Source organism: Callionymus lyra, chromosome 18 (genome assembly GCF_982586985.1).
Source record: "Callionymus lyra chromosome 18, fCalLyr1.hap1.1, whole genome shotgun sequence".
Lineage (NCBI taxonomy): Eukaryota > Metazoa > Chordata > Actinopteri > Syngnathiformes > Callionymidae > Callionymus > Callionymus lyra.
Genome location: NC_141835.1, coordinates 5,633,233 through 5,659,033, shown reverse-complemented (window position 1 = coordinate 5,659,033; position 25,801 = coordinate 5,633,233). Strand labels below are relative to the sequence as shown.

The window sequence follows — 25,801 nt, the reverse complement described above, 5'->3', positions numbered from 1 at the left end:
TCTAGTAGAAGAACTCACATTTGTCCGATCCTTAAAACTCTTCACTGGCTTCCAGCTTCTTTCAGGATCAACTTTAAAATTCTGGTTCTTACTTTCAGATCTATTCACGGTCAGACCTTCCATCAGTAGATTCTGAAACAGACTTACACCCCAGCTCGGGCTCTGAGGTCTGTGGATCAGAATCTACTGATGGTTCCTCACACACGGTTCAGGACCAGAGGAGAGAAATCCTTCCAGACTGTTGCTCTTGTTCTTTGGAACGATCTTCCTCTCTCTTTGTGCTTGATGATCTACTGACTCCTTTAAGAAACATCTTAAAACGTTTTTATTTGTTCAGGCTTTATCTTGATTTTCTGGAACTCCTGTTGTGTTATCAGTTTTATCTTGACCTTTAAAGTATATACTTTATTGAGTATTGTTTTGATTGTTTGAGCGCTTTGTGACCCTGGTCTAGAAAAGCGCTATACAAATAAAAATTACTTACTTACTTACTTACTATATAGAGATGGGAAATCAGGGATCATAAATCTCCTTTGTGTAACCGTGTACACGACGGTTAGAAGCTTTGATTTCACATGTAGTAGTAATTATTTTTCTAATATTTGTAGAGTGCTTTTCTAGACCAGGGTCACAAAGCGCCCAAACGTTGACACCCCTGATATTTAAGGTGCCATCGATATTTTCTTACACCCTGTTGAGTTATATTGTTATTTTCCTGGACAAGCTCAGGTGAAGAACACAAGGTTGTATCAGGCCCTGATAAAACCACAGACGCAGGTGTGAAGGAAACTCTCGATCAAAACTACATTTCTCTGAGTTTTTGTGAAGTCAAGAGCTGATTTTTGTCGCAGTGCTTCTGTCGCTGCACAGAAGTAAACGGCGTTGTGCTTCAGTCCGGCCTCAAGTATGATCAGAGACCCTTTCTTCGCTGTGTTTCCGTCCAGATTCCCTGAGAGTTTAAAATCTCCCTCAAAAGGCTCCTCCGTGGTGGCTTTGCTATAGCTTAGGTCTCCAATGAGGTCCATGCTGTTGTTTTCAGCCGAGTGCTTGTACCAGAGCATCTGTCTGTAGTCGGTCCTGCCGTGTTCACAGACCATCTCCACTCGGACTCTGGACTTTGTGATGATTTCTCCCGGAGTCTGTAGGACCTCGAGACTCAGACAAGCACCTGGCAACAACACTAAATGTCACGTTTCATAGCAATAACTCTGGTGGTGAATGTTGATTTAATCCATGAACATGGTTGATATTACCTGTTAAAACACTACAGAGGATCAGTGAGATCATTCTTCCACAACTCCGTCCTCACTGGTAGCATCAGCTTAGAAGCAACTGGTTTGAGCAGGAAGTGATGCAGACATTGACTGTTGAATAAGACCACAATAAACAAGGGGAGGGTCTTGTGAGTTAGTGAACGTGTGCGACAGGATTTGTCTTCGTTGTGCATAGCTGGCTCCACAGTAGTAAACTCCACTGTGCTGCACTCGTAGGTCAGAGATGAACATGGAGGCGTTCTTGTGAGATGATCCGCTCAGATCACCATCAAAACGAAAATGCTCTTTAAAAGATTCTTCGTATTCTTTCTCTGCGTAATTCAAGTGTCCGATGCGTTTGAGGGCCGTCTCTCCAGGCGACTGCTGGTACCACTCCATGAACGTGAAGTCTCCTCTTTGGTGGCTGCAGACCAGCTGGGCCTCCTTCCCCACGTCCACGAAGAGTTCTGCAGGACTCTGGTCGACTCTAACACCCAGACTGACGCCTAAAGAAAGAGTAGGTTAGCGAAGCAACAAAACAACCTGATTGTTTGACGTGATTACCGAAGATCAAACACAAGCAGACGCCGAGCATCGTGGTGTTTTTGAAACCCTGTGATCGTCTCGCTTCAGTCTCGTCGACACAAACTCCTCCTCGATACGACAAGATGTTCTAGAACTCAGACTCCCTCTGCAGCAGACTTGGCGACCTTACACCTCTTTTTGGGGTCATTTTCGTTCTGCATCTGTGGACTATTTTCCAACGATCACAGCTGTATTTTACACTTGTAATTTATATTTACAACTGTTGTGTGACCTGCTTTAATCTGTTACGTGGATTGTTTGGTCAGAAGTTTTTGGTTTGACAAACAACAAATTGACTTGATCTAAGTCAGGCGTGTCAAACTTAATCACACAGTGGTGTGTATTCATGAGACTCTGGTGATATCATATCATAACATGATACAGGGTCAATGATACGATATACAGTGATGCTGTAGTAACAAGAATATGTTTGTAGTATTGTTGAGTACTTTACTCTGGTATTGTAGTATTTACAGACCACATGACTCTTGACGAAGTCGTAACTGCTTTTATTTATTTTTTAAACCAAAATATGTCCAAACATCAGCTTTATAAGCTGCTGGAGTCACTGTATCCTCTCGTCCTCAGTTATTGCAGATAAAAACATAAAATAACAATGATAAAAAAAATGATTTGAAGGTAAAATCACATGAATATTGATCCCAAATGGATCGAACTGACGGGTCAAACCAGGTCTCAAGACCACCATCGTGAGTCACTCCAGAAATATAAATGTATGATTCAGAAGCGCTGAGTTCCTGAACTGAGCAGGAGGTTTAAATGATGGAGTGATATGAACAGATGTCAGAGGAGTGACTTCATGTGTGGCTGTGAAATAAATCAACACACTGTGTGTAACTGCACACCAGTAGAAAGCCTTGTGTTCTGGTTTGACTCGAAACTTTAGTGAACTCTGCATTTCATCTGTGTCTCCTGAGATGTTGAACTGGTTCTTGTAGCTCTCTTTCATTACTGCATCTGTATAGTATAAGAATCCAATCAGCTTTATTTCTGTCTCTCCATAAAGCTGTTGATACCAGAATATTCTCCAGTAGGAACCAATGTTATGTTGGCACTTTATCAGCATCTCTTCACCAGACGCTGTGATCATCTCTGCGGGCAATTGTTGGACGTCAAGACTCAGACTCAGACCTGTGAGGGACGACAGACGAGGAGAGATGGATTCATTGATGCACTAGAATATAGAAATATTGTTGATGGTACCTGTCAAGTAACTGAAGACCATCAGTCGGATCATGTTGATCTGTGAGTCACTGACGTCTCAATCTATGTTGCTCTTGTTCGACACTTGCTGAGAGGAAGTGATGAAGGAGGAGCTTTGAGTTCTTCTTTATTTATTCCACCTTCTCTCAGTGGTTTAGTGTCTCATTTCCTTGTTCCCTCTTTGTTCCTTCATTTTATAAACTTTATCAAACTGTATAAACCATGATAGAACTACTGTGGCACATAAATATGTTTTCTAAGCCAAAAATGAAAATAATAAAATGACAGCACTGTCTGGTATCAATACACATATATGGCCATAACTATCTTTCTAGCACGACTACTATATAGAGATGGGAAATCAGGGATCATAAATCTCCTTTGTGTAACCGTGTACACGACGGTTAGAAGCTTTGATTTCACATGTACTAGTAATTATTTTTCTAATATTCGTAAAGTGCTTTTCTAGACCAGGGTCACAAAGCACTCAAACATTGACACCACTGATATTTAAGGTGCCGTCGATATTTTCTTATACCCTGTTGAGTTATATTGTTATTTTCCTGGACAAGCTCAGGTGAAGAACACAAGGTTGTATCAGGCTCTGATAAAACCACAGACGCAGGTGTGAAGGAAACTCTCCATCAAAATTACATTTCTCTGAGTTTTTGTGAAGTCAAGAGCTGATTTCTGTCGCAGTGCTTCCTTCGCTGCACAGAAGTAAACGGCGTTGTGCTTCAGTCCGGCCTCAAGTATGATCAGAGACCCTTTCTTCGCTGTGTTTCCGCCCAGATTCCCTGAGAGTTTAAAATCCCCCTCAAAAGGCTCCTCCGTGGTGGCTTTGCTATAGCTTAGGTCTCCAATGAGGTCCATGCTGTTGTTTTCAGCCGAGTGCTTGTACCAGAGCATCTGTCTGTAGTCGGTCCTGCCGTGTTCACGGACCATCTCCACTCGGACTCTGGACTTTGTGATGATTTCTCCCGGAGTCTGTAGGACCTCGAGGCTCAGACAAGCACCTGGCAACAACACTAAATGTCACGTTTCATAGCAATAACTCTGGTCGTGAATGTTGATTTAATCCTTGAACATGGTTGATATTACCTGTTAAAACACTACAGAGGATCAGTGAGATCATTCTTCCTCAACTCTGTCCTCACTGGTAGCATCAGCTTAGAAGCAACTGGTTTGAGCAGGAAGTGATGCAGACATTGACTGTTGAATAAGACCACAATAAACAAGGGGAGGGTCTTGTGAGTTAGTGAACGTGTGCGACAGGATTTGTCATCGTTGTGCATCGCTGGCTCCACAGTAGTAAACTCCACTGTGCTGCACTCGTAGGTCAGAGATGAACATGGAGGCGTTCTTGTGAGATGATCCGCTCAGATCACCATCGAAACGAAAATGCTTTTTAAAAGATTCTTCGTATTCTTTCTCTGCGTATCTCAATTGTCCGATGCGTTTGAGGGCCGTCTCTCCAGGCGACTGCTGGTACCACTGCATGAACTCGAAGTCTCCTCTTTGGTGGCTGCAGACCAGCTGGGCCTCCTTCCCCACGTTCACCAAGAGTTCTGCAGGACTCTGGTCGACTCTAACACCCAGACTGACGCCTAAAGAAAGAGTAGGTTAGCGATGCAACAAAACAACCTGATTGTTTGACGTGATTACCGAAGATCAAACACAAGCAGACGCCGAGCATCGTGGTGTTTTTGAAACCCTGTGATCGTCTCGCTTCAGTCTCGTCGACACAAACTCCTCCTCGATACGACAAGATGTTCTAGAACTCAGACTCCCTCTGCAGCAGACTTGGCGACCTTACACCTCTTTTTGGGGTCATTTTCGTTCTGCATCTGTGGACTATTTTCCAACGATCACAGCTGTATTTTACACTTGTAATTTATATTTACAACTGTTGTGTGACCTGCTTTAATCTGTTACGTGGATTGTTTGGTCAGAAGTTTTTGGTTTGACAAACAACAAATTGACTTGATCTAAGTCAGGCGTGTCAAACTTAATCACACAGTGGTGTGTATTCATGAGACTCTGGTGATATCATATCATAACATGATACAGGGTCAACGATACGATATACAGTGATGCTGTAGTAACAAGTATATATGTGTAGTATTGTCGAGTACTTTACTCTGGTGTTGCAGAATTAACAGACCACATGACTCTTGACGAAGTCGTAACTGCTTTTATTTATTTTTTAAACCAAAATATGTCCAAACATCAGCTTTAAAAGCTGCTGGAGTCACTGTATCCTCTCGTCCTCAGTTATTGCAGATAAAAACATAAAATAACAATGAAAATATAAATGATTTGAAGGTAAAATCAATGCATATGAATATTGATCATTTAATTCCCAAATGGATCAAACTGACGGGTCAAACCAGGTCTCAAGACCACCATCATGAGTCACTCCAGAAATATAAATGTATGATTCAGAAGCGCTGAGTTCCTGAACTGAGCAGGAGGTTTAATAGATGGAGTGATATGAACAGATGTCAGAGGAGTGACTTTATGTGTGGCTGTGAAATAAATCAACACACTGTGTGTAACTGCACACCAGTAGAAAGCCTTGTGTTCTGGTTTGACTCGAAACTTTAGTGAACTCTGCATTTCTCTGGTGTCTCCTGAGATGGTGAACTGGTTCTTGTAGCTCTCTTCCATTGTTGCGTCTGTATAGTCGAAGTATCCAATCAGCTTTATTTCTGTCTCTCCATAAAGCTGTTGATACCAGAGTATTCTCCTGTAGGGACCAATGTCATGTTGGCACTTTATCAGCATCTCTTCACCAGACGCTGTGATCATCTCTGCGGGCAATTGTTGGACATCAAGACTCAGACTCAGACCTGTGAGGGACGACAGACGAGGAGAGATGGATTCATTGATGCACTAGAACATAGAAATATTGTTGATGGTACCTGTCAAGTAACTGAAGACCATCAGTCGGATCATGTTGATCTGTGAGTCACTGACGTCTCAATCTATGTTGCTCTTGTTCGACACTTGCTGAGAGGAAGTGATGAAGGAGGAGCTTTGAGTTCATCTTTATTTATTCCACCTTCTCTGAGTGGTTTAGTGTCTCATTTCCTTGTTCCTTCTTTGTTCCTTCATTTTATAAACTTTATCAAACTGTATAAACCATGATAGAACTACTGTGGCACATAAATATGATTTCTAAGCCAAAAATGAAAATAATAAAATGACAACACTGTCGGGTATCAATACACATATATGGCCATAACTATCTTTCTAGCATGACTACTATATAGAGATGGGAAATCAGGGATCATAAATCTCCTTTGTGTAACCGTGTACACGACGGTTAGAAGCTTTGATTTCACATGTACTAGTAATTATTTTTCTAATATTTGTAGAGTGCTTTTCTAGACCAGGGTCACAAACATCTCAGACCACAAGTCCAGCACGCACGAAACCCCCTGCAGTTTGCCTACTGGCCAGCAGTTGGTGTGGAGGATGCCATCCTTCACCTCCTGCATCGGACCTACTCCCACCTGGATAAAGGAAGTGGTTCAGTGAGGATCCTGTTCCTGGACTTTTCTAGTGCCTTCAACACTATCCAGCCCACTCTGCTGCAGGACAAATTGACACAGATGCATGTGGACCCTGGTCTGGTCTCCTGGATTATGAATTATCTTACTGATCGACCACAGTATGTCAGGCTGAAGGACATCACACCTGACAATGTGGTGTGCAGTACAGGAGCACCTCAGGGGACAGTACTGTCCCCTCTCTTCTTCCCCATCTACACTTCAGACTTCTGCTACAACTCAGAGCTGAGTCTCGTCCAGAAGTATGCTGACGACACTGCCATTGTTGGATGCATCAGGGACAACAGCGAAGACCAGTATAGGAGTCTGATACGTGACTTTGTGGACTGGAGTGAGAGGAACCACTTGCAGCTGAACACCTCAAAGACCAAAGAGCTGGTCTTGGACTTCGGGAGTTCCAGGACAAAGCCACGTCCAGTGTCCATGAGAGGCGACGAGGTGGAGATAGTTGACAACTATAAGTACCTCTGTGTGTGGATGGACAGTAAACTGGACTGGTCCTGCAACACAGACCATGTATATAAGAAAGTTCAGTGTAGACTGTACTTTCTGAGGAGGCTTCGATCATTTAACATCTGCATGTTCTACCAGTCTGTGGTGGCCAGTGTCCTGTTCTATGCTGTGGTGTGTTGGGGTGGAAACCTGTCCAAGAGGAGTGTCAACAGGCTGGACAGGTTGATCAGGAGGGCTGGCTCTGTGGCTGAAGCTGGACTCACTGGTGACAGTTGCTGAGAGGAGATCATTGAACAAACTACTGTCCATCATGGATGATGACAGTCATCCTCTGAACACTGTCATCAGTGAGCAGAGAAGCAGAATGAGTGCACGAATGCTCCTACCGTGATGCAACACCAATAGACTCAAGGACTCATTCATTCCTCCGGCTATTAAATTGTACAATTCTGAGTTCGGGGGCAGGAGTTGAGTGTCTTTGTTGTTTTTCTTTGATCTATGTTATTTGTCTTTGTCTTTAGACTTAGATTGTGTCATCTTGTTCTTTTTTTAAACAATTTCCCAAAGGAGACCTCCTGAGGGATCAATACAATTTTACCTTTTACCTTACCTTACCTTAGAAAGCGCTCAAATGTTGACACCCCTGATATTTGAGGTGCCATCAATATTTTCTTACACCCTGTTGAGTTATATTGTTATTTTCCTGGACAAGCTCAGGTGAAGAACACAAGGTTGTATCAGGCTCTGATAAAACCACAGACGCAGGTGTGAAGGAAACTCTCCATCAAAACTACATTTCTCTGAGTTTTTGTGAAGTCAAGAGCTGATTTTTGTCGCAGTGCTTCCTTCGCTGCACAGAAGTAAACGGCGTTGTGCTTCAGTCCGGCCTCAAGTATGATCAGAGACCCTTTCTTCGCTGTGTTTCCGCCAAGATTCCCTGAGAGTTTAAAATCTCCCTCAAAAGGCTCCTCCATGGTGGCTGTGCTATAGCTTAGGTCTCCAATGAGGTCCATGCTGTTGTTTTCAGCCGAGTGCTTGTACCAGAGCATCTGTCTGTAGTTGGTCCTGCCGTGTTCACAGACCATCTCCACTCGGACTCTGGACTTTGTGACGATTTCTCCCGGAGTCTGTAGGACCTCGAGGCTCAGACAAGCACCTGACAACAACACTAAATGTCACGTTTCATAGCAATAACTGGTGGTGAATGTTGATTTAATCCATGAACATGGTTGATATTACCTGTTAAAACACTACAGAGGATCAGTGAGATCATTCTTCCACAACTCCGTCCTCACTGGTAGCATCAGCTTAGAAGCAACTGGTTTGAGCAGGAAGTGATGCAGACATTGACTGTTGAATAAGACCACAATAAACAAGGGGAGGGTCTTGTGAGTTAGTGAACGTGTGCGACATGATTTGTCATCGTTGTGCATCGCTGGCTCCACAGTAGTAAACTCCACTGTGCTGCACTCGTAGGTCAGAGATGAACATGGAGGCGTTCTTGTGAGATGATCCGCTCAGATCACCATCAAAACGAAAATGCTCTTTAAAAGGTTCTTCGTATTGCTTCTGTGCGGAATACAAGTGTCCGATGCGTTTGAGGGCCGTCTCTCCAGGCGACTGCTGGTACCACTCCATGAGCCAGAAGTCTCCTCTTTGGTGGCTGCAGACCAGCTGGGCCTCCTTCCCCACGTTCACCAAGAGTTCTGCAGGACTCTGGTCGACTCTAACACCCAGACTGACGCCTAAAGAAAGAGTAGGTTAGCGAAGCAACAAAACAACCCGATTGTTTGACGTGATTACCGAAGATCAAACACAAGCAGACGCCGAGCATCGTGGTGTTTTTGAAACCCTGTGATCGTCTCGCTTCAGTCTCGTCGACACAAACTCCTCCTCGATACGACAAGATGTTCTAGAACTCAGACTCCCTCTGCAGCAGACTTGGCGACCTTACACCTCTTTTTGGGGTCATTTTCGTTCTGCATCTGTGGACTATTTTCCAACGATCACAGCTGTATTTTACACTTGTAATTTATATTTACAACTGTTGTGTGACCTGCTTTAATCTGTTACGTGGATTGTTTGGTCAGAAGTTTTTGGTTTGATAAACAACAAATTGACTTGATCTAAGTCAGGCGTGTCAAACTTAATCACACAGTGGTGTGTATTCATGAGACTCAGGTGATTTCATATCATAACATGATACAGGGTCAACGTTACAATATACAGTGATGCTGTAGTAACAAGAATATGTTTGTAGTATTGTTGAGTACTTTACTCTGGTGTTGTAGAATTAACAGACCACATGACTCTTGACGAAGTCGTAACTGCTTTTATTTATTTTTTAAACCAAAATATGTCCAAACATCAGCTTAAAAAGTGGCTGGAGTCACTGTATCCTCTTGTCCTCAGTCATTACGTGCATAGTGACTGCTGGCATCTATATGCCATTGTTAAGTGAACGTTATTTGTAAATAAATAAAAAAAACATAGAATAACAATGATGAAAATAAAATGATTTGAAGGTAAAAATCATATCAATATTGATCATTTAATTCCCAAAGGATCGAACTGACGGGTCAAACCAGGTCTCAAGACCACCATCGTGAGTCACTCCAGAAATATAAATGTATGATTCAGAAGCGCTGAGTTCCTGAACTGAGCAGGAGGTTTAAATGATGGAGTGATATGAACAGATGTCAGAGGAGTGACTTTATGTGTGGCTGTGAAATAAATCAACACACTGTGTGTAACTGCACACCAGTAGAAAGCCTTGTGTTCTGGTTTGACTCGAAACTGTAGTGAACTCTGCATTTCTCCGGTGTTTCCTGAGATGGTGAACTGGTTCTTGTAGCTCTCTTCCATTATTGCGTCTGTATTGTATAAGTATCCAATCAGCTTTAATTCTGTCTCTCCATAAAGCTGTTGATACCAGAGTATTGTCCAGTAGGAACCAATGTTATGTTGGCACTTTATCAGCATCTCTTCACCAGACGCTGTGATCATCTCTGCGGGCAATTGTTGGACGTCAAGACTCAGACTCAGACCTGTGAGGGACGACAGACGAGGAGAGATGGATTCATTGATGCACTAGAATATAGAAATATTGTTGATGGTACCTGTCAAGTAACTGAAGACCATCAGTCGGATCATGTTGATCTGTGAGTCACTGACGTCTCAATCTATGTTGCTCTTGTTCGACACTTGCTGAGAGGAAGTGATGAAGGAGGAGCTTTGAGTTCATCTTTATTTATTCCACCTTCTCTCAGTGGTTTAGTGTCTCATTTCCTTGTTCCTTCTTTGTTCCTTCATTTTATAAACTTTATCAAACTGTATAAACCATGATAGAACTACTGTAGCACATGAATATATTTTCTAAGCCAAAAATGAAAATAATAAAATGACAGCACTGTCTGGTATCAATACACATTTATGGCCATAACTATCTTTCTAGCACGACTACTATATAGAGATGGGAAATCAGGGATCATAAATCTCCTTTGTATAACCGTGTAAACGACGGTTAGAAGCTTTGATTTCACATGTACTAGTAATTATTTTTCTAATATTCGTAGAGTGCTTTTCTAGACCAGGGTCACAAAGCGCTCAAACGTTGACACCCCTGATATTTAAGGTGCCGTCGATATTTTCTTACACCCTGTTGAGTTCTATTATTATTTTCCTGGACAAGCTCAGGTGAAGAACACAAGGTTGTATCAGGCTCTGATAAAACCACAGACGTAGGTGTGAAGGAAACTCTCCATCAAAACTACATTTCTCTGAGTTTTTGTGAAGTCAAGAGCTGATTTTTGTCGCAGTGCTTCTCTTGCTGCACAGAAGTAAACGGCGTTGTGCTTCAGTCCGGCCTCAAGTATGATCAGAGACCCTTTCTTCGCTGTGTTTCCGCCAAGATTCCCTGAGAGTTTAAAATCTCCCTCAAATGGCTCCTCCGTGGTGGCTTTGCTAAAGCTTAGGTCTCCAATGAGGTCCATGCTGTTGTTTTCAGCCGAGTGCTTGTACCAGAGCATCTGTGTGTAGTCGGTCCTGCCGTGTTCACAGACCATCTCCACTCGGACTCTGGACTTTGTGACGATTTCTCCCGGAGTCTGTAGGACCTCGAGGCTCAGACAAGCACCTGGCAACAACACTAAATGTCACGTTTCATAGCAATAACTCTGGTGGTGAATGTTGATTTAATCCGTGAACATGGTTGATATTACCTGTTAAAACACTACAGAGGATCAGTGAGATCATTCTTCCACAACTCCGTCCTCACTGGTGCCTACACCTCCACCGCCCTGCTCCCCCTCGGCCGCTCTGATCACAACCTGATACGTCTGCGACCTGAATACACTCCCATGGTGAGGAGACAGCCTGCCCAGAAAATAACTGTTAAGATGTGGAATGATGAAGCCAAGGAGAGGCTGAGAGACTGCTTTGAGTCTACAGACTGGAGCGTGTTCTCTCATGGTGATGACATCGACATCTTCAATGACCATTCCACGGATTACATAAAGTTCTGTGAGGGCAACGTCACGCCGACCCGCAAGGTGCGGTGCTTTGCCAACACCAAGCCATGGGTGACCCCTCAACTTCAAGTTCTGCTGAACAAGAAGAAGAGGGTGTTTGCTTCAGGGAGCAGAGAGGAGCTTAAAGAGGTCCAGCGAGAGCTCAAGAAGGCGATCAGGATGGCCAAGGAGGAATACAAGAGGAAACTGGATGAGCAACTGGCGCAGGGCAACACAAGGGATGTGTGGAAAGGCCTGAAGAACATCTCAGGTCATGGCCAGAGTGGAGCCAGAGCCACAGCAGGGGGAGACCAAAGATGGGCCACTGAACTTAACCAGTATTTCAACCGGTTTGATCAGGGGCCCCCTCCCCCCTCCATCTCTGCCCCCCACTCTTCACAAAGCTGTTTTTCCCCTGCTTCAGCCCCCTCCCCCCAACTGTTCTCACCTCCAAGCCACCTTTCTCCCCCCCAACACGCCCTACTGCCTCAGCTGCCCAACCCCCCACAGCCACCTCTCTCTGTTACATCTGAACAGGTGAGGAGAGAATTAAGGCGACTGAAGATCAGGAAAGCTGCTGGACCAGATGGACTCAGCCCCAGACTGCTCAGGGAATGTGCTGATCAACTTTGTGAGTTGGTCACACACATCTTCAACCTGAGCCTCAAACTGGAGAAGGTCCCGGTCCAGTGGAAGACCTCCTGTGTGGTTCCGGTTCCCAAGGCGGTACACGCGAAGGAGCCGAGCCACTTCAAACCAGTCGCCCTGACCTCCCATCTGATGAAGACCTTGGAGAGGTTGGTACTCCGCGAGCTACGCACGACGGTGAGCTCTGCGTTGGATCCGCTGCAGTTCGCCTACAGGCCAAAGATGGGGGTGGACGACGCCGTCATCTACCTGCAGCACCGGGCACTGACTCATCTGGAAGGCGCAGGTAGCACTGTGAGAGTCATGTTTTTTGACTTCTCAAGTGCTTTCAACACCATCCAGCCGGTGCTGCTAAGGAAGAAGATGGAGGACGCAGGAGTTGGGACACAGCTGGCAGCATGGACGATGGACTACCTCACCAACAGGCCGCAGTATGTGAGGCTGCAGGACTGCAGGTCTGAGGTGACCATCTGCAGCACCGGGGTGCCTCAAGGGACAGTGCTGTCACCTTTCCTTTTTTCCCTCTACACGGCGGACTTTACCTATGAGTCCAGCAGCTGTCACCTCCAGAAGTTTTCTGACGACTCGGCCATTGTGGGCTGCGTGTCTGGGGGGGGCGAGCTGGAGTACAGGTCAGTCATCAAGGACTTTGTTGACTGGTGTGAGAGCAACTACCTTTGCTTAAACACCAGTAAGACAAGGGAGATGGTGATTGACTTCAGGAAAAAGTCCCCACCACATCAACCGGTGAGCATCCAGGGCTCGGACATTGAGCTAGTGGACAGCTTCAAATACCTGGGTGTTCACCTCAACAATAAACTGAACTGGTCTACACACATCAACGCCGTGTATAAGAAGGGCCGAAGTCGCCTCCACCTCCTGGGGAGACTGAGGTCCTTCGGAGTGTGCAGACCACTACTAAGGACCTTTTATGACTCTGTGGTAGCCTCTGCTATCCACTACGCTGTGGTCTGCTGGGGAGCAGGCAGCACGGACCGGGACAGGAAGAGACTGAACAGGCTGGTCACAAGGGCCGGCTCTGTCCTGGGCCGCTCGCTGGACTCGGTGGAGGAGGTGGGAGAGAGGAGGACACTCTCCAGACTATCCTCCATCAGGGACAACGCTCTTCACCCACTGCACCTGACCGTGGAGGAGCAGCTCCTTCAGTGGCAGGCTCAGGCACCCCCAGTGTAGGACGGAGCGTTATAGAAGGTCCTTCATCCCAACTGGTGTCAGGATATTTAACTCTCTACTTTAAATATCCTGATGCTAATCCGTAGTGTGTTTTTCTTCTCGTGTGTTTTTTTATTTATTTATTTTTTTCCCCGTTTTTATTTCTATTTTATTTTATTGTATTCTACTTTATTTTTTTAATAGTGTTAAATTTCTAATTTTTGTAAATAATTGTATATTCTTAAGATCGTTTTTATTTTATTTTGTATTATCTCTTTTATTATTTCTTTTTCCTTGCACTTTATTTTTTTAAACTGCGCTGTTGTGGAAGTGTGTTTCCCCTCTGGGGATGAATAAAGCTTTTCTATTCTATTCTATTCTATCAGCTTAGAAGCAACTGGTTTGAGCAGGAAGTGATGCAGACATTGACTGTTGAATAAGACCACAATAAACAAGGGGAGGGTCTTGTGAGTTAGTGAACGTGTGCGACAGGATTTGTCATCGTTGTGCATCGCTGCCTCCACAGTAGTAAACTCCACTGTGCTGCACTCGTAGGTCAGAGATGAACATGGAGGCGTTCTTGTGAGATGATCCGCTCAGATCACCATCAAAACGAAAATGCTTTTTAAAAGATTCTTCGTATTCTTTCTCTCCGTAAACAAGTGTCCGATGCGTTTGAGGGCCGTCTCTCCAGGCGACTGCTGGTACCACTCCATGAGCCTGAAGTCTCCTCTTTGGTGGCTGCAGACCAGCTGGGCCTCCTTCCCCACGTTCACCAAGAGTTCTGCAGGACTCTGGTCGACTCTAACACCCAGACTGACGCCTAAAGAAAGAGTAGGTTAGCGAAGCAACAAAACAACCTGATATCATAACATGATACAGGGTCGACGATACGATATACAGTGATGCTGTAGTAACAAGTATATATGTGTAGTATTGTCGCTTCAGTCTCGTCGACACAAACTCCTCCTCGATACGACAAGATGTTCTAGAACTCAGACTCCCTCTGCAGCAGACTTGGCGACCTTACACCTCTTTTTGGGGTCATGTTCGTTCTGCATCTGTGGACTATTTTCCAACGATCACAGCTGTATTTTACACTTGTAATTTATATTTACAACTGTTGTGTGACCTGCTTTAATCTGTTACGTGGATTGTTTGGTCAGAAGTTTTTGGTTTGACAAACAACAAATTGACTTGATCTAAGTCAGGCGTGTCAAACTTAATCACACAGTGGTGTGTATTCATGAGACTCTGGCGATATCATATCATAACATGATACAGGGTCAACGATACAATATACAGTGATGCTGTAGTAACAAGTATATATGTGTAGTATTGTTGAGTACTTTACTCAGGTGTTGTAGTATTTACAGACCACATGACTCTTGACGAAGTCGTAACTGCTTTTATTTATTTTTTAAACCAAAATAAGTCCAAACATCAGCTTTAAAAGCTGCTGGAGTCACTGTATCCTCTCGTCCTCAGTTATTGCAGATAAAAACATAAAATAACAATGAAAATATAAATGATTTGAAGGTAAAATCAATGCATATGAATATTGATCATTTAATTCCCAAATGGATGGAACTGACGGGTCAAACCAGGTCTCAAGACCACCATCGTGAGTCACTCCAGAAATATAAATGTATGATTCAGAAGCGCTGAGTTCCTGAACTGAGCAGGAGGTTTAAATGATGGAGTGATATGAACAGATGTCAGAGGAGTGACTTTATGTGTGGCTGTGAAATAAATCAACACACTGTGTGTAACTGCACACCAGTAGAAAGCCTTGTGTTCTGGTTTGACTCGAAACTTTAGTGAACTCTGCATTTCATCTGTGTCTCCTGAGATGGTGAACTGGTTCTTGTAGCTCTCTTCCATTGTTGCGTCTGTATTGTATAAGTATCCAATCAGCTTTATTTCTTTCTCTCCATAAAGCTGTTGATACCAGAGTATTCTCCTGAAGGGACCAATGTTATGTTGGCACTTTATCAGCATCTCTTTACCAGACGCTGTGATCATCTCTGCGGGCAATTGTTGGACGTCAAGACTCAGACTCAGACCTGTGAGGGACGACAGACGAGGAGAGATGGATTCATTGATGCACTAGAATATAGAAATATTGTTGATGGTACCTGTCAAGTAACTGAAGACCATCAGTCGGATCATGTTGATCTGTGAGTCACTGACGTCTCAATCTATGTTGCTCTTGTTCGACACTTGCTGAGAGGAAGTGATGAAGGAGGAGCTTTGAGTTCATCTTTATTTATTTCACCTTCTCTCAGTGGTTTAGTGTCTCATTTCCTTGTTCCTTCTTTGTTCCTTCATTTTATAAACTTTATCAAACTGTATAAACCATGATAGAACTACTGTGGCACATAAATATGTTTTCTAAGCCAAAAATGAAAATAACAAAGTGACAGCACTGTCTGGTATCAATACACATATATGGCCATAACTATCTTTCTAGCACGACTACTACACACTGCAGGAAACTGACCAGAAACTGTTTCCTTCAACTGAGAAAATCTCTAAACCAAGGAAAATGTTGTCACAACATGATCTAGAGCTTGTAATCCATGCGCCTGGACTATTGCAACAGTTAAATTTCATGTCTTAACAAGAAGGATCTGTCTCGCCTGCAGTTGATTCAAAACTCTGCTGTGAGAATTTTGAGCAGCTCTAGTAGAAGAACTCACATTTGTCCGATCCTTAAAACTCTTCACTGGCTTCCAGTTTCTTTCAGGATCAACTTTAAAATTCTGGTTCTTACTTTCAGATCTATTCATGGTCAGACCTTCCATCAGTAGATTCTGATCCAGACTTACACCCCAGCTCGGGCTCTGAGGTCTGTGGATCAGAATCTACTAATGGTTCCTCACACACGGTTCAGGACCATAGGAGAGAAATCCTTCCAGACTGTTGCTCTTGTTCTTTGGAACGATCTTCTCTCTCTCTTTGCGCTTGATGATCTACTGACTCCTTTAAGAAACATCTTGAAACGTTTTTATTTGTTCAGGCTTTATCTTGATTTTCTGGAACTCCTGTTGTGTTCTCAGTTTTATCTTGACCTTTAAAGTATATACTTTATTGAGTATTGTTTTGATTGTTTGAGCGCTTTGTGACCCTGGTCTGGAAAAGCGCCAAACAAATAAAAATTACTTACTTACTAACTTACTGTATAAAGATGGGAAATCATAAATCTCCTTTGTGTAACCGTGTACACGACGGTTAGAAGCTTTGATTTCACATGTAGTAGTAATTAATTTTCTAATATTCGTAGAGTGCTTTTCTAAACCAGGGTCACAAAGCGCTCAAACATTGACACCCCTGATATATAAGGTGCCGTCGATATTTTCTTACACCCTGTTAAGTTATATTGTTATTTTCCTGGACAAGCTCAGGTGAAGAACACAAGGTTGTATCAGGCTCTGATAAAACCACAGACGCAGGTGTGAAGGAAACTCTCCATCAAAACTACATTTCTCTGAGTTTTTGTGAAGTCAAGAGCTGATTTTTGTCGCAGTGCTTCTGTCGCTGCACAGAAGTAAACGGCGTTGTGCTTCAGTCCGGCCTCAAGTATGATCAGAGACCCTTTCTTCGCTGTGTTTCCGCCCAGATTCCCTGAGAGTTTAAAATCTCCCTCAAAAGGCTCCTCCGTGGTGGCTTTGCTATAGCTTAGGTCTCCAATGAGGTCCATGCTGTTGTTTTCAGCCGAGTGCTTGTACCAGAGCATCTGTGTGTAGTCGGTCCTGCCGTGTTCACAGACCATCTCCACTCGGACTCTGGACTTTGTGATGATTTCTCCCGGAGTCTGTAGGACCTCGAGACTCAGACAAGCACCTGGCAACAACACTAAATGTCACGTTTCATAGCAATAACTCTGGTGGTGAATGTTGATTTAATCCGTGAACATGGTTGATATTACCTGTTAAAACACTACAGAGGATCAGTGAGATCATTCTTCCACAACTCCGTCCTCACTGGTAGCATCAGCTTAGAAGCAACTGGTTTGAGCAGGAAGTGATGCAGACATTGACTGTTGAATAAGACCACAATAAACAAGGGGAGGGTCTTGTGAGTTAGTGAACGTGTGCGACAGGATTTGTCATCGTTGTGCATCGCTGGCTCCACAGTAGTAAACTCCACTGTGCTGCACTCGTAGGTCAGAGATGAACATGGAGGCGTTCTTGTGAGATGATCCGCTCAGATCACCATCAAAACGAAAATGCTCTTTAAAAGATTCTTCGTATTGTTTATCTCCGTAATACAAGTGTCCGATGCGTTTGAGGGCCGTCTCTCCAGGCGACTGCTGGTACCACTGCATGAGCCAGAAGTCTCCTCTTTGGTGGCTGCAGACCAGCTGGGCCTCCTTCCCCACGTTCACCAAGAGTTCTGCAGGACTCTGGTCGACTCTAACACCCAGACTGACGCCTAAAGAAAGAGTAGGTTAGCGAAGCAACAAAACAACCTGATTGTTTGACGTGATTACCGAAGATCAAACACAAGCAGACGCCGAGCATCGTGGTGTTTTTGAAACCCTGTGATTGTCTCGCTTCAGTCTCGTCGACACAAACTCCTCCTCGATACGACAAGATGTTCTAGAACTCAGACTCCCTCTGCAGCAGACTTGGCGACCTTACACCTCTTTTTGGGGTCATTTTCGTTCTGCATCTGTGGACTATTTTCCAACGATCACAGCTGTATTTTACACTTGTAATTTATATTTACAACTGTTGTGTGACCTGCTTTAATCTGTTACGTGGATTGTTTGGTCAGAAGTTTTTGGTTTGACAAACAACAAATTGACTTGATCTAAGTCAGGCGTGTCAAACTTAATCACACAGTGGTGTGTATTCATGAGACTCTGGTGATATCATATAATAACATGATACAGGGTCAACGATACAATATACAGTGATGCTGTAGTAACAAGTATATATGTGTAGTATTGTTGAGTACTTTACTCTGGTGTTGTAGTATTTACAGACCACATGACTCTTGATGAAGTCGTAACTGCTTTTATTTATTTTTGAAACAAAAATATGTCAAAACACCAGCTTAAAAAGCTGCTGGAGTCACTGTATCCTCTTGTCCTCAGTCATTACGTGCGTAGTGACTGCTGGCATCTATATGCCATTGTTAAGTGAACGTTATTTGTAAATAAATAAAAAAAACATAGAATAACAATGATGAAAATAAAATGATTTGAAGGTAAAAATCAAATCAATATTGATCATTTAATTCCCAAATGGATCGAACTGTTGGGTCAAACCAGGTCTCAAGACCACCATCGTGAGGCACTCCAGAAATATAAATGTATGATTCAGAAGCGCTGAGTTCCTGAACTGAGCAGGAGGTTTAAATGATGGAGTGATATGAACAGATGTCAGAGGAGTGACTTTATGTGTGGCTGTGAAATAAATCAACACACTGTGTGTAACTGCACACCAGTAGAAAGCCTTGTGTTCTGGTTTGACTCGAAACTTTAGTGAACTCTGCATTTTTCCGGTGTCTCCTGAGATGGTGAACTGGTTCTTGTAGCTCTCTTCCATTATTGCATCTGTAATGTCTAAGTATCCAATCAGCTTTATTTCTGTCTCTCCATAAAGCTGTTGATACCAGAATATTCTCCAGTAGGAACCAATGTCAGGTTGGCACTTTATCAGCATCTTTTTACCAGACGCTGTGATCATCTCTGCGGGCAATTGTTGGACGTCAAGACTCAGACTCAGACCTGTGAGGGACGACAGACGAGGAGAGATGGATTCATTGATGCACTAGAATATAGAAATATTGTTGATGGTACCTGTCAAGTAACTGAAGACCATCAGTCGGATCATGTTGATCTGTGAGTCACTGACGTCTCAATCTATGTTGCTCTTGTTCGACACTTGCTGAGAGGAAGTGATGAAGGAGGAGCTTTGAGTTCTTCTTTATTTATTTCACCTTCTCTCAGTGGTTTAGTGTCTCATTTCCTTGTTCCTTCTTTGTTCCTTCATTTTATAAACTTTATCAAACTGTATAAACCATGATAGAACTACTGTGGCACATAAATATGTTTTCTAAGCCAAAAAAAGAAAATAATAAAATGACAGCACTGTCGGGTATCAATACACATATATGGCCATAACTATCTTTCTAGCACGACTACTACACACTGCAGGAAACTGACCAGAAACTGTTTCCTTCAACTGAGAAAATCTCTAAACCAAGGAAAATGTTGTCATAACATGATCTAGAGCTTGTAATCCATGCGCCTGGACTATCGCAACAGTTAAATTTCATGTCTTAACAAGAAGGATCTGTCTCACCTGCAGTTGATTCAAAACTCTGCTGTGAGAATTCTGAGCCGCTCTAGTAGAAGAACTCACATTTCTCCGATCCTTAAAACTCTTCACTGGCTTCCAGCTTCTTTCAGGATCAACTTTAAAATTCTGGTTCTTACTTTCAGATCTATTCATGGTCAGACCTTCCATCAGTAGATTCTGAAACAGACTTACACCCCAGCTCGGGCTCTGAGGTCTGTGGATCAGAATCTACTGATGGTTCCTGACACACGGTTCATGACCAGAGGAGAGAAATCCTTCCAGACTGTTGCTCTTGTTCTTTGGAACGATCTTCTCTCTCTTTGTGCTTGATGATCTACTGACTCCTTTAAGAAACATCTTAAAACGTTTTTATTTGTTCAGGCTTTATCTTGATTTTCTGGAACTCCTGTTGTGTTATCAGTTTTATCTTGACCTTTAAAGTATATACTTTATTGAGTATTGTTTTGATTGTTTGAGCGCTTTGTGACCCTGGTCTAGAAAAGCGCTATACAAATAAAAATTACTTACTTACTTACTTACTATATAGAGATGGGAAATCAGGGATCATAAATCTCCTTTGTGTAACCGTGTACACGACGGTTAGAAGCTTTGATTTCACATGTAGTAGTAATTATTTTTCTAATATTCGTAGAGTGCTTTTCTAGACCAGGGTCACAAAGCGCTCAAACATTGACACCCCTGATATTTAAGGTGCCGTCGATATTTTCTTACACCCTGTTGAGTTATATTGTTATTTTCCTGGACAAGCTCAGGTGAAGAACACAAGGTTGTATCAGGCTCTGATAAAACCACAGACGCAGGTGTGAAGGAAACTCTCCATCAAAACTACATTTCTTTGAGTTTTTGTGAAGTCAAGAGTTGATTTTTGTCGCAGTGCTTCCTTCGCTGCACAGAAGTAAACGGCGTTGTGCTTCAGTCCGGCCTCAAGTATGATCAGAGACCCTTTCTTCGCTGTTTTTCCGCCAAGATTCCCTGAGAGTTTAAAATCTCCCTCAAAAGGCTCCTCCGTGGTGCCTTTGCTAAAGCTTAGGTCTCCAATGAGGTCCATGCTGTTGTTTTCAGCCGAGTGCTTGTACCAGAGCATCTGTCTGTAGCCGGTCCTGCCGTGTTCACAGACCATCTCCACTCGGACTCTGGACTTTGTGATGATTTCTCCCGGAGTCTGTAGGACCTCGAGACTCAGACAAGCACCTGGCAACAACACTAAATGTCACGTTTCATAGCAATAACTCTGGTCGTAAATGTTGATTTAATCCTTGAACATGGTTGATATTACCTGTTAAAACACTACAGAGGATCAGTGAGATCATTCTTCCACAACTCCGTCCTCACTGGTAGCATCAGCTTAGAAGCAACTGGTTTGAGCAGGAAGTGATGCAGACAATGACTGTTGAATAAGACCACAATAAACAAGGGGAGGGTCTTGTGAGTTAGTGAACGTGTGCGAGAGGATTTGTCATCGTTGTGCATCGCTGGCTCCACAGTAGTAAACTCCACTGTGCTGCACTCGTAGGTCAGAGATGAACATGGAGGCGTTCTTGTGAGATGATCCGCTCAGATCACCATCGAAACGAAAATGCTCTTTAAAAGATTCTTCGTATTCTTTCTCTGCGTATCTCAAGTGTCCGATGCGTTTGAGGGCCGTCTCTCCAGGCGACTGCTGGTACCACTGCATGAGCCAGAAGTCTCCTCTTTGGTGGCTGCAGACCAGCTGGGCCTCCTTCCCCACGTTCACCAAGAGTTCTGCAGGACTCTGGTCGACTCTAACACCCAGACTGACGCCTAAAGAAAGAGTAGGTTAGCGAAGCAACAAAACAACCCGATTGTTTGACGTGATTACCGAAGATCAAACACAAGCAGACGCCGAGCATCGTGGTGTTTTTGAAACCCTGTGATCGTCTCGCTTCAGTCTCGTCGACACAAACTCCTCCTCGATACGACGAGATGTTCTAGAACTCAGACTCCCTCTGCAGCAGACTTGGCGACCTTACACCTCTTTTTGGGGTCATTTTCTTCTGCATCTGTGGACTATTTTCCAACGATCACAGCTGTATTTTACACTTGTAATTTATATTTACAACTGTTGTGTGACCTGCTTTAATCTGTTACGTGGATTGTTTGGTCAGAAGTTTTTGGTTTGACAAACAACAAATTGACTTGATCTAAGTCAGGCGTGTCAAACTTAATCACACAGTGGTGTGTATTCATGAGACTCTGGCGATATCATAACATGATACAGGGTCAACGATACGATATACAGTGATGCTGTAGTAACAAGTATATATGTGTAGTATTGTCGAGTACTTTACTCTGGTGTTGCAGTTTTTACAGACCACATGACTCTTGATGAAGTTGTAACTGCTTTTATTTATTTTTTAAACCAAAATATGTCCAAACATCAGCTTTAAAAGCTGCTGGAGTCACTGTATCCTCTCGTCCTCAGTTATTGCAGATAAAAACATAAAATAACAATGAAAATATAAATGATTTGAAGGTAAAATCAATGCATATGAATATTGATCATTTAATTCCCAAATGGATGGAACTGACGGGTCAAACCAGGTCTCAAGACCACCATCGTGAGTCACTCCAGAAATATAAATGTATGATTCAGAAGCGCTGAGTTCCTGAACTGAGCAGGAGGTTTAATAGATGGAGTGATATGAACAGATGTCAGAGGAGTGACTTTATGTGTGGCTGTGAAATAAATAAACACACTGTGTGTAACTGCACACCAGTAGAAAGCCTTGTGTTCTGGTTTGACTCGAAACTTTAGTGAACTCTGCATTTCTCTGGTGTCTCCTGAGATGGTGAACTGGTTCTTGTAGCTCTCTTCCATTGTTGCGTCTGTATTGTATAAGTATCCAATCAGCTTTATTTCTGTCTCTCCATAAAGCTGTTGATACCAGAGTATTCTCCTGTAGGAACCACTGTCATGTTGGCACTTTATCAGCATCTCTTCACCAGACGCTGTGATCATCTCTGCGGGCAATTGTTGGACGTCAAGACTCAGACTCAGACCTGTGAGGGACGACAGACGAGGAGAGATGGATTCATTGATGCACTAGAATATAGAAATATTGTTGATGGTACCTGTCAAGTAACTGAAGACCATCAGTCGGATCATGTTGATCTGTGAGTCACTGACGTCTCAATCTATGTTGCTCTTGTTCGACACTTGCTGAGAGGAAGTGATGAAGGAGGAGCTTTGAGTTCATCTTTATTTATTCCACCTTCTCTCAGTGGTTTAGTGTCTCATTTCATTGTTCCCTCTTTGTTCCTTCATTTTATAAACTTTATCAAACTGTATAAACCATGATAGAACTACTGTGGCACATAAATATGTTTTCTAAGCCAAAAATGAAAATAATAAAATGACAGCACTGTCTGGTATCAATACACATATATGGCCATAACTATCTTTCTAGCACGACTACTATATAGAGATGGGAAATCAGGGATCATAAATCTCCTTTGTGTAACCGTGTACACGACGGTTAGAAGCTTTGATTTCACATGTACTAGTAATTATTTTTCTAATATTCGTAAAGTGCTTTTCTAGACCAGGGTCACAAAGCACTCAAACATTGACACCACTGATATTTAAGGTGCCGTCGATATTTTCTTACACCCTGTCGAGTTATATTGTTATTTTCCTGGACAAGCTCAGGTGAAGAACACAAGGTTGTATCAGGCTCTGATAAAACCACAGACGCAGGTGTGAAGGAAACTCTCCATCAAAATTACATTTCTCTGAGTTTTTGTGAAGTCAAGAGCTGATTTCTGTCGCAGTGCTTCCTTCGCTGCACAGAAGTAAACGGCGTTGTGCTTCAGTCCGGCCTCAAGTATGATCAGAGACCCTTTCTTCGCTGTGTTTCCGCCCAGATTCCCTGAGAGTTTAAAATCTCCTTCAAAAGGCTCCTCCGTGGTGGCTTTGCTAAAGCTTAGGTCTCCAATGAGGTCCATGCTGTTGTTTTCAGCCGAGTGCTTGTACCAGAGCATCTGTCTGTAGTCGGTCCTGCCGTGTTCACAGACCATCTCCACTCGGACTCTGGACTTTGTGATGATTTCTCCCGGAGTCTGTAGGACCTCGAGGCTCAGACAAGCACCTGGCAACAACACTAAATGTCACGTTTCATAGCAATAACTCTGGTCGTGAATGTTGATTTAATCCGTGAACATGGTTGATATTACCTGTTAAAACACTACAGAGGATCAGTGAGATCATTCTTCCACAACTCCGTCCTCACTGGTAGCATCAGCTTAGAAGCAACTGGTTTGAGCAGGAAGTGATGCAGACATTGACTGTTGAATAAGACCACAATAAACAAGGGGAGGGTCTTGTGAGTTAGTGAACGTGTGCGAGAGGATTTGTCATCGTTGTGCATCGCTGGCTCCACAGTAGTAAACTCCACTGTGCTGCACTCGTAGGTCAGAGATGAACATGGAGGCGTTCTTGTGAGATGATCCGCTCAGATCACCATCGAAACGAAAATGCTTTTTAAAAGATTCTTCGTATTCTTTCTCTGCGTATCTCAATTGTCCGATGCGTTTGAGGGCCGTCTCTCCAGGCGACTGCTGGTACCACTGCATGAGCCTGAAGTCTCCTCTTTGGTGGCTGCAGACCAGCTGGGCCTCCTTCCCCACGTTCACCAAGAGTTCTGCAGGACTCTGGTCGACTCTAACACCCAGACTGACGCCTAAAGAAAGAGTAGGTTAGCGAAGCAACAAAACAACCTGATTGTTTGACGTGATTACCGAAGATCAAACACAAGCAGACGCCGAGCATCGTGGTGTTTTTGAAACCCTGTGATCGTCTCGCTTCAGTCTCGTCGACACAAACTCCTCCTCGATACGACAAGATGTTCTAGAACTCAGACTCCCTCTGCAGCAGACTTGGCGACCTTACACCTCTTTTTGGGGTCATGTTCGTTCTGCATCTGTGGACTATTTTCCAACGATCACAGCTGTATTTTACACTTGTAATTTATATTTACAACTGTTGTGTGACCTGCTTTAATCTGTTACGTGGATTGTTTGGTCAGAAGTTTTTGGTTTGATAAACAACAAATTGACTTTATCTAAGTCAGGCGTGTCAAACTTAATCACACAGTGGTGTGTATTCATGAGACTCAGGTGATATCATATCATAACATGATACAGGGTCAACGTTACAATATACAGTGATGCTGTAGTAACAAGAATATGTTTGTAGTATTGTTGAGTACTTTACTCTGGTGTTGTAGAATTAACAGACCACATGACTCTTGACGAAGTCGTAACTGCTTTTATTTATTTTTTAAACCAAAATATGTCCAAACATCAGCTTAAAAAGTGGCTGGAGTCACTGTATCCTCTTGTCCTCAGTCATTACGTGCGTAGTGACTGCTGGCATCTATATGCCATTGTTAAATGAACGTTATTTGTAAATAAATAAAAAAAAACATAGAATAACAATGATGAAAATAAAATGATTTGAAGGTAAAAATCATATCAATATTGATCATTTAATTCCCAAAGGATGGAACTGACGGGTCAAACCAGGTCTCAAGACCACCATCGTGAGGCACTCCAGAAATATAAATGTATGATTCAGAAGCGCTGAGTTCCTGAACTGAGCAGGAGGTTTAAATGATGGAGTGATATGAACAGATGTCAGAGGAGTGACTTTATGTGTGGCTGTGAAATAAATCAACACACTGTGTGTAACTGCACACCAGTAGAAAGCCTTGTGTTCTGGTTTGACTCGAAACTGTAGTGAACTCTGCATTTCTCCGGTGTTTCCTGAGATGGTGAACTGGTTCTTGTAGCTCTCTTCCATTATTGCGTCTGTATTGTATAAGTATCCAATCAGCTTTAATTCTGTCTCTCCATAAAGCTGTTGATACCAGAGTATTGTCCAGTAGGAACCAATGTTATGTTGGCACTTTATCAGCATCTCTTCACCAGACGCTGTGATCATCTCTGCGGGCAATTGTTGGACGTCAAGACTCAGACTCAGACCTGTGAGGGACGACAGACGAGGAGAGATGGATTCATTGATGCAC

General features: G+C 43.2%; 4 pseudogenes and 2 gene segments (V, D, J or C); all 6 read right to left on the bottom strand.

The window, feature by feature from the left end:
* Nucleotides 1–749: 749 nt before the first annotated feature.
* Nucleotides 750–1,849, bottom strand: LOC148060229 (uncharacterized; annotated as a pseudogene). Its single transcript, XR_015709306.1, has 3 exons — nucleotides 1,818–1,849; nucleotides 1,254–1,759; nucleotides 750–1,168 (listed from the first exon to the last, which is right to left on the bottom strand). The product of XR_015709306.1 is annotated as an uncharacterized LOC148060229 (transcript).
* A 2,494-nt stretch (nucleotides 1,850–4,343) lies between these two features.
* On the bottom strand, nucleotides 4,344–4,812 carry LOC148060228 (immunoglobulin kappa variable 1-39-like). The segment is given in 2 exon segments: nucleotides 4,344–4,669; nucleotides 4,728–4,812. Coding segments are annotated over 2 exon segments (357 nt in total).
* A 3,015-nt stretch (nucleotides 4,813–7,827) lies between these two features.
* LOC148060227 (uncharacterized) lies at nucleotides 7,828–8,978 on the bottom strand (annotated as a pseudogene).
* Nucleotides 8,979–16,846: 7,868 nt separating this feature from the next.
* Nucleotides 16,847–17,945, bottom strand: LOC148060226 (uncharacterized; annotated as a pseudogene).
* Nucleotides 17,946–21,210: 3,265 nt separating this feature from the next.
* On the bottom strand, nucleotides 21,211–21,679 carry LOC148060225 (Ig kappa chain V-V region L6-like). The segment is given in 2 exon segments: nucleotides 21,211–21,536; nucleotides 21,595–21,679. Coding segments are annotated over 2 exon segments (357 nt in total).
* A 1,765-nt stretch (nucleotides 21,680–23,444) lies between these two features.
* Nucleotides 23,445–24,597, bottom strand: LOC148060224 (uncharacterized; annotated as a pseudogene).
* Between the last annotated feature and the right edge of the window lie 1,204 nt (nucleotides 24,598–25,801).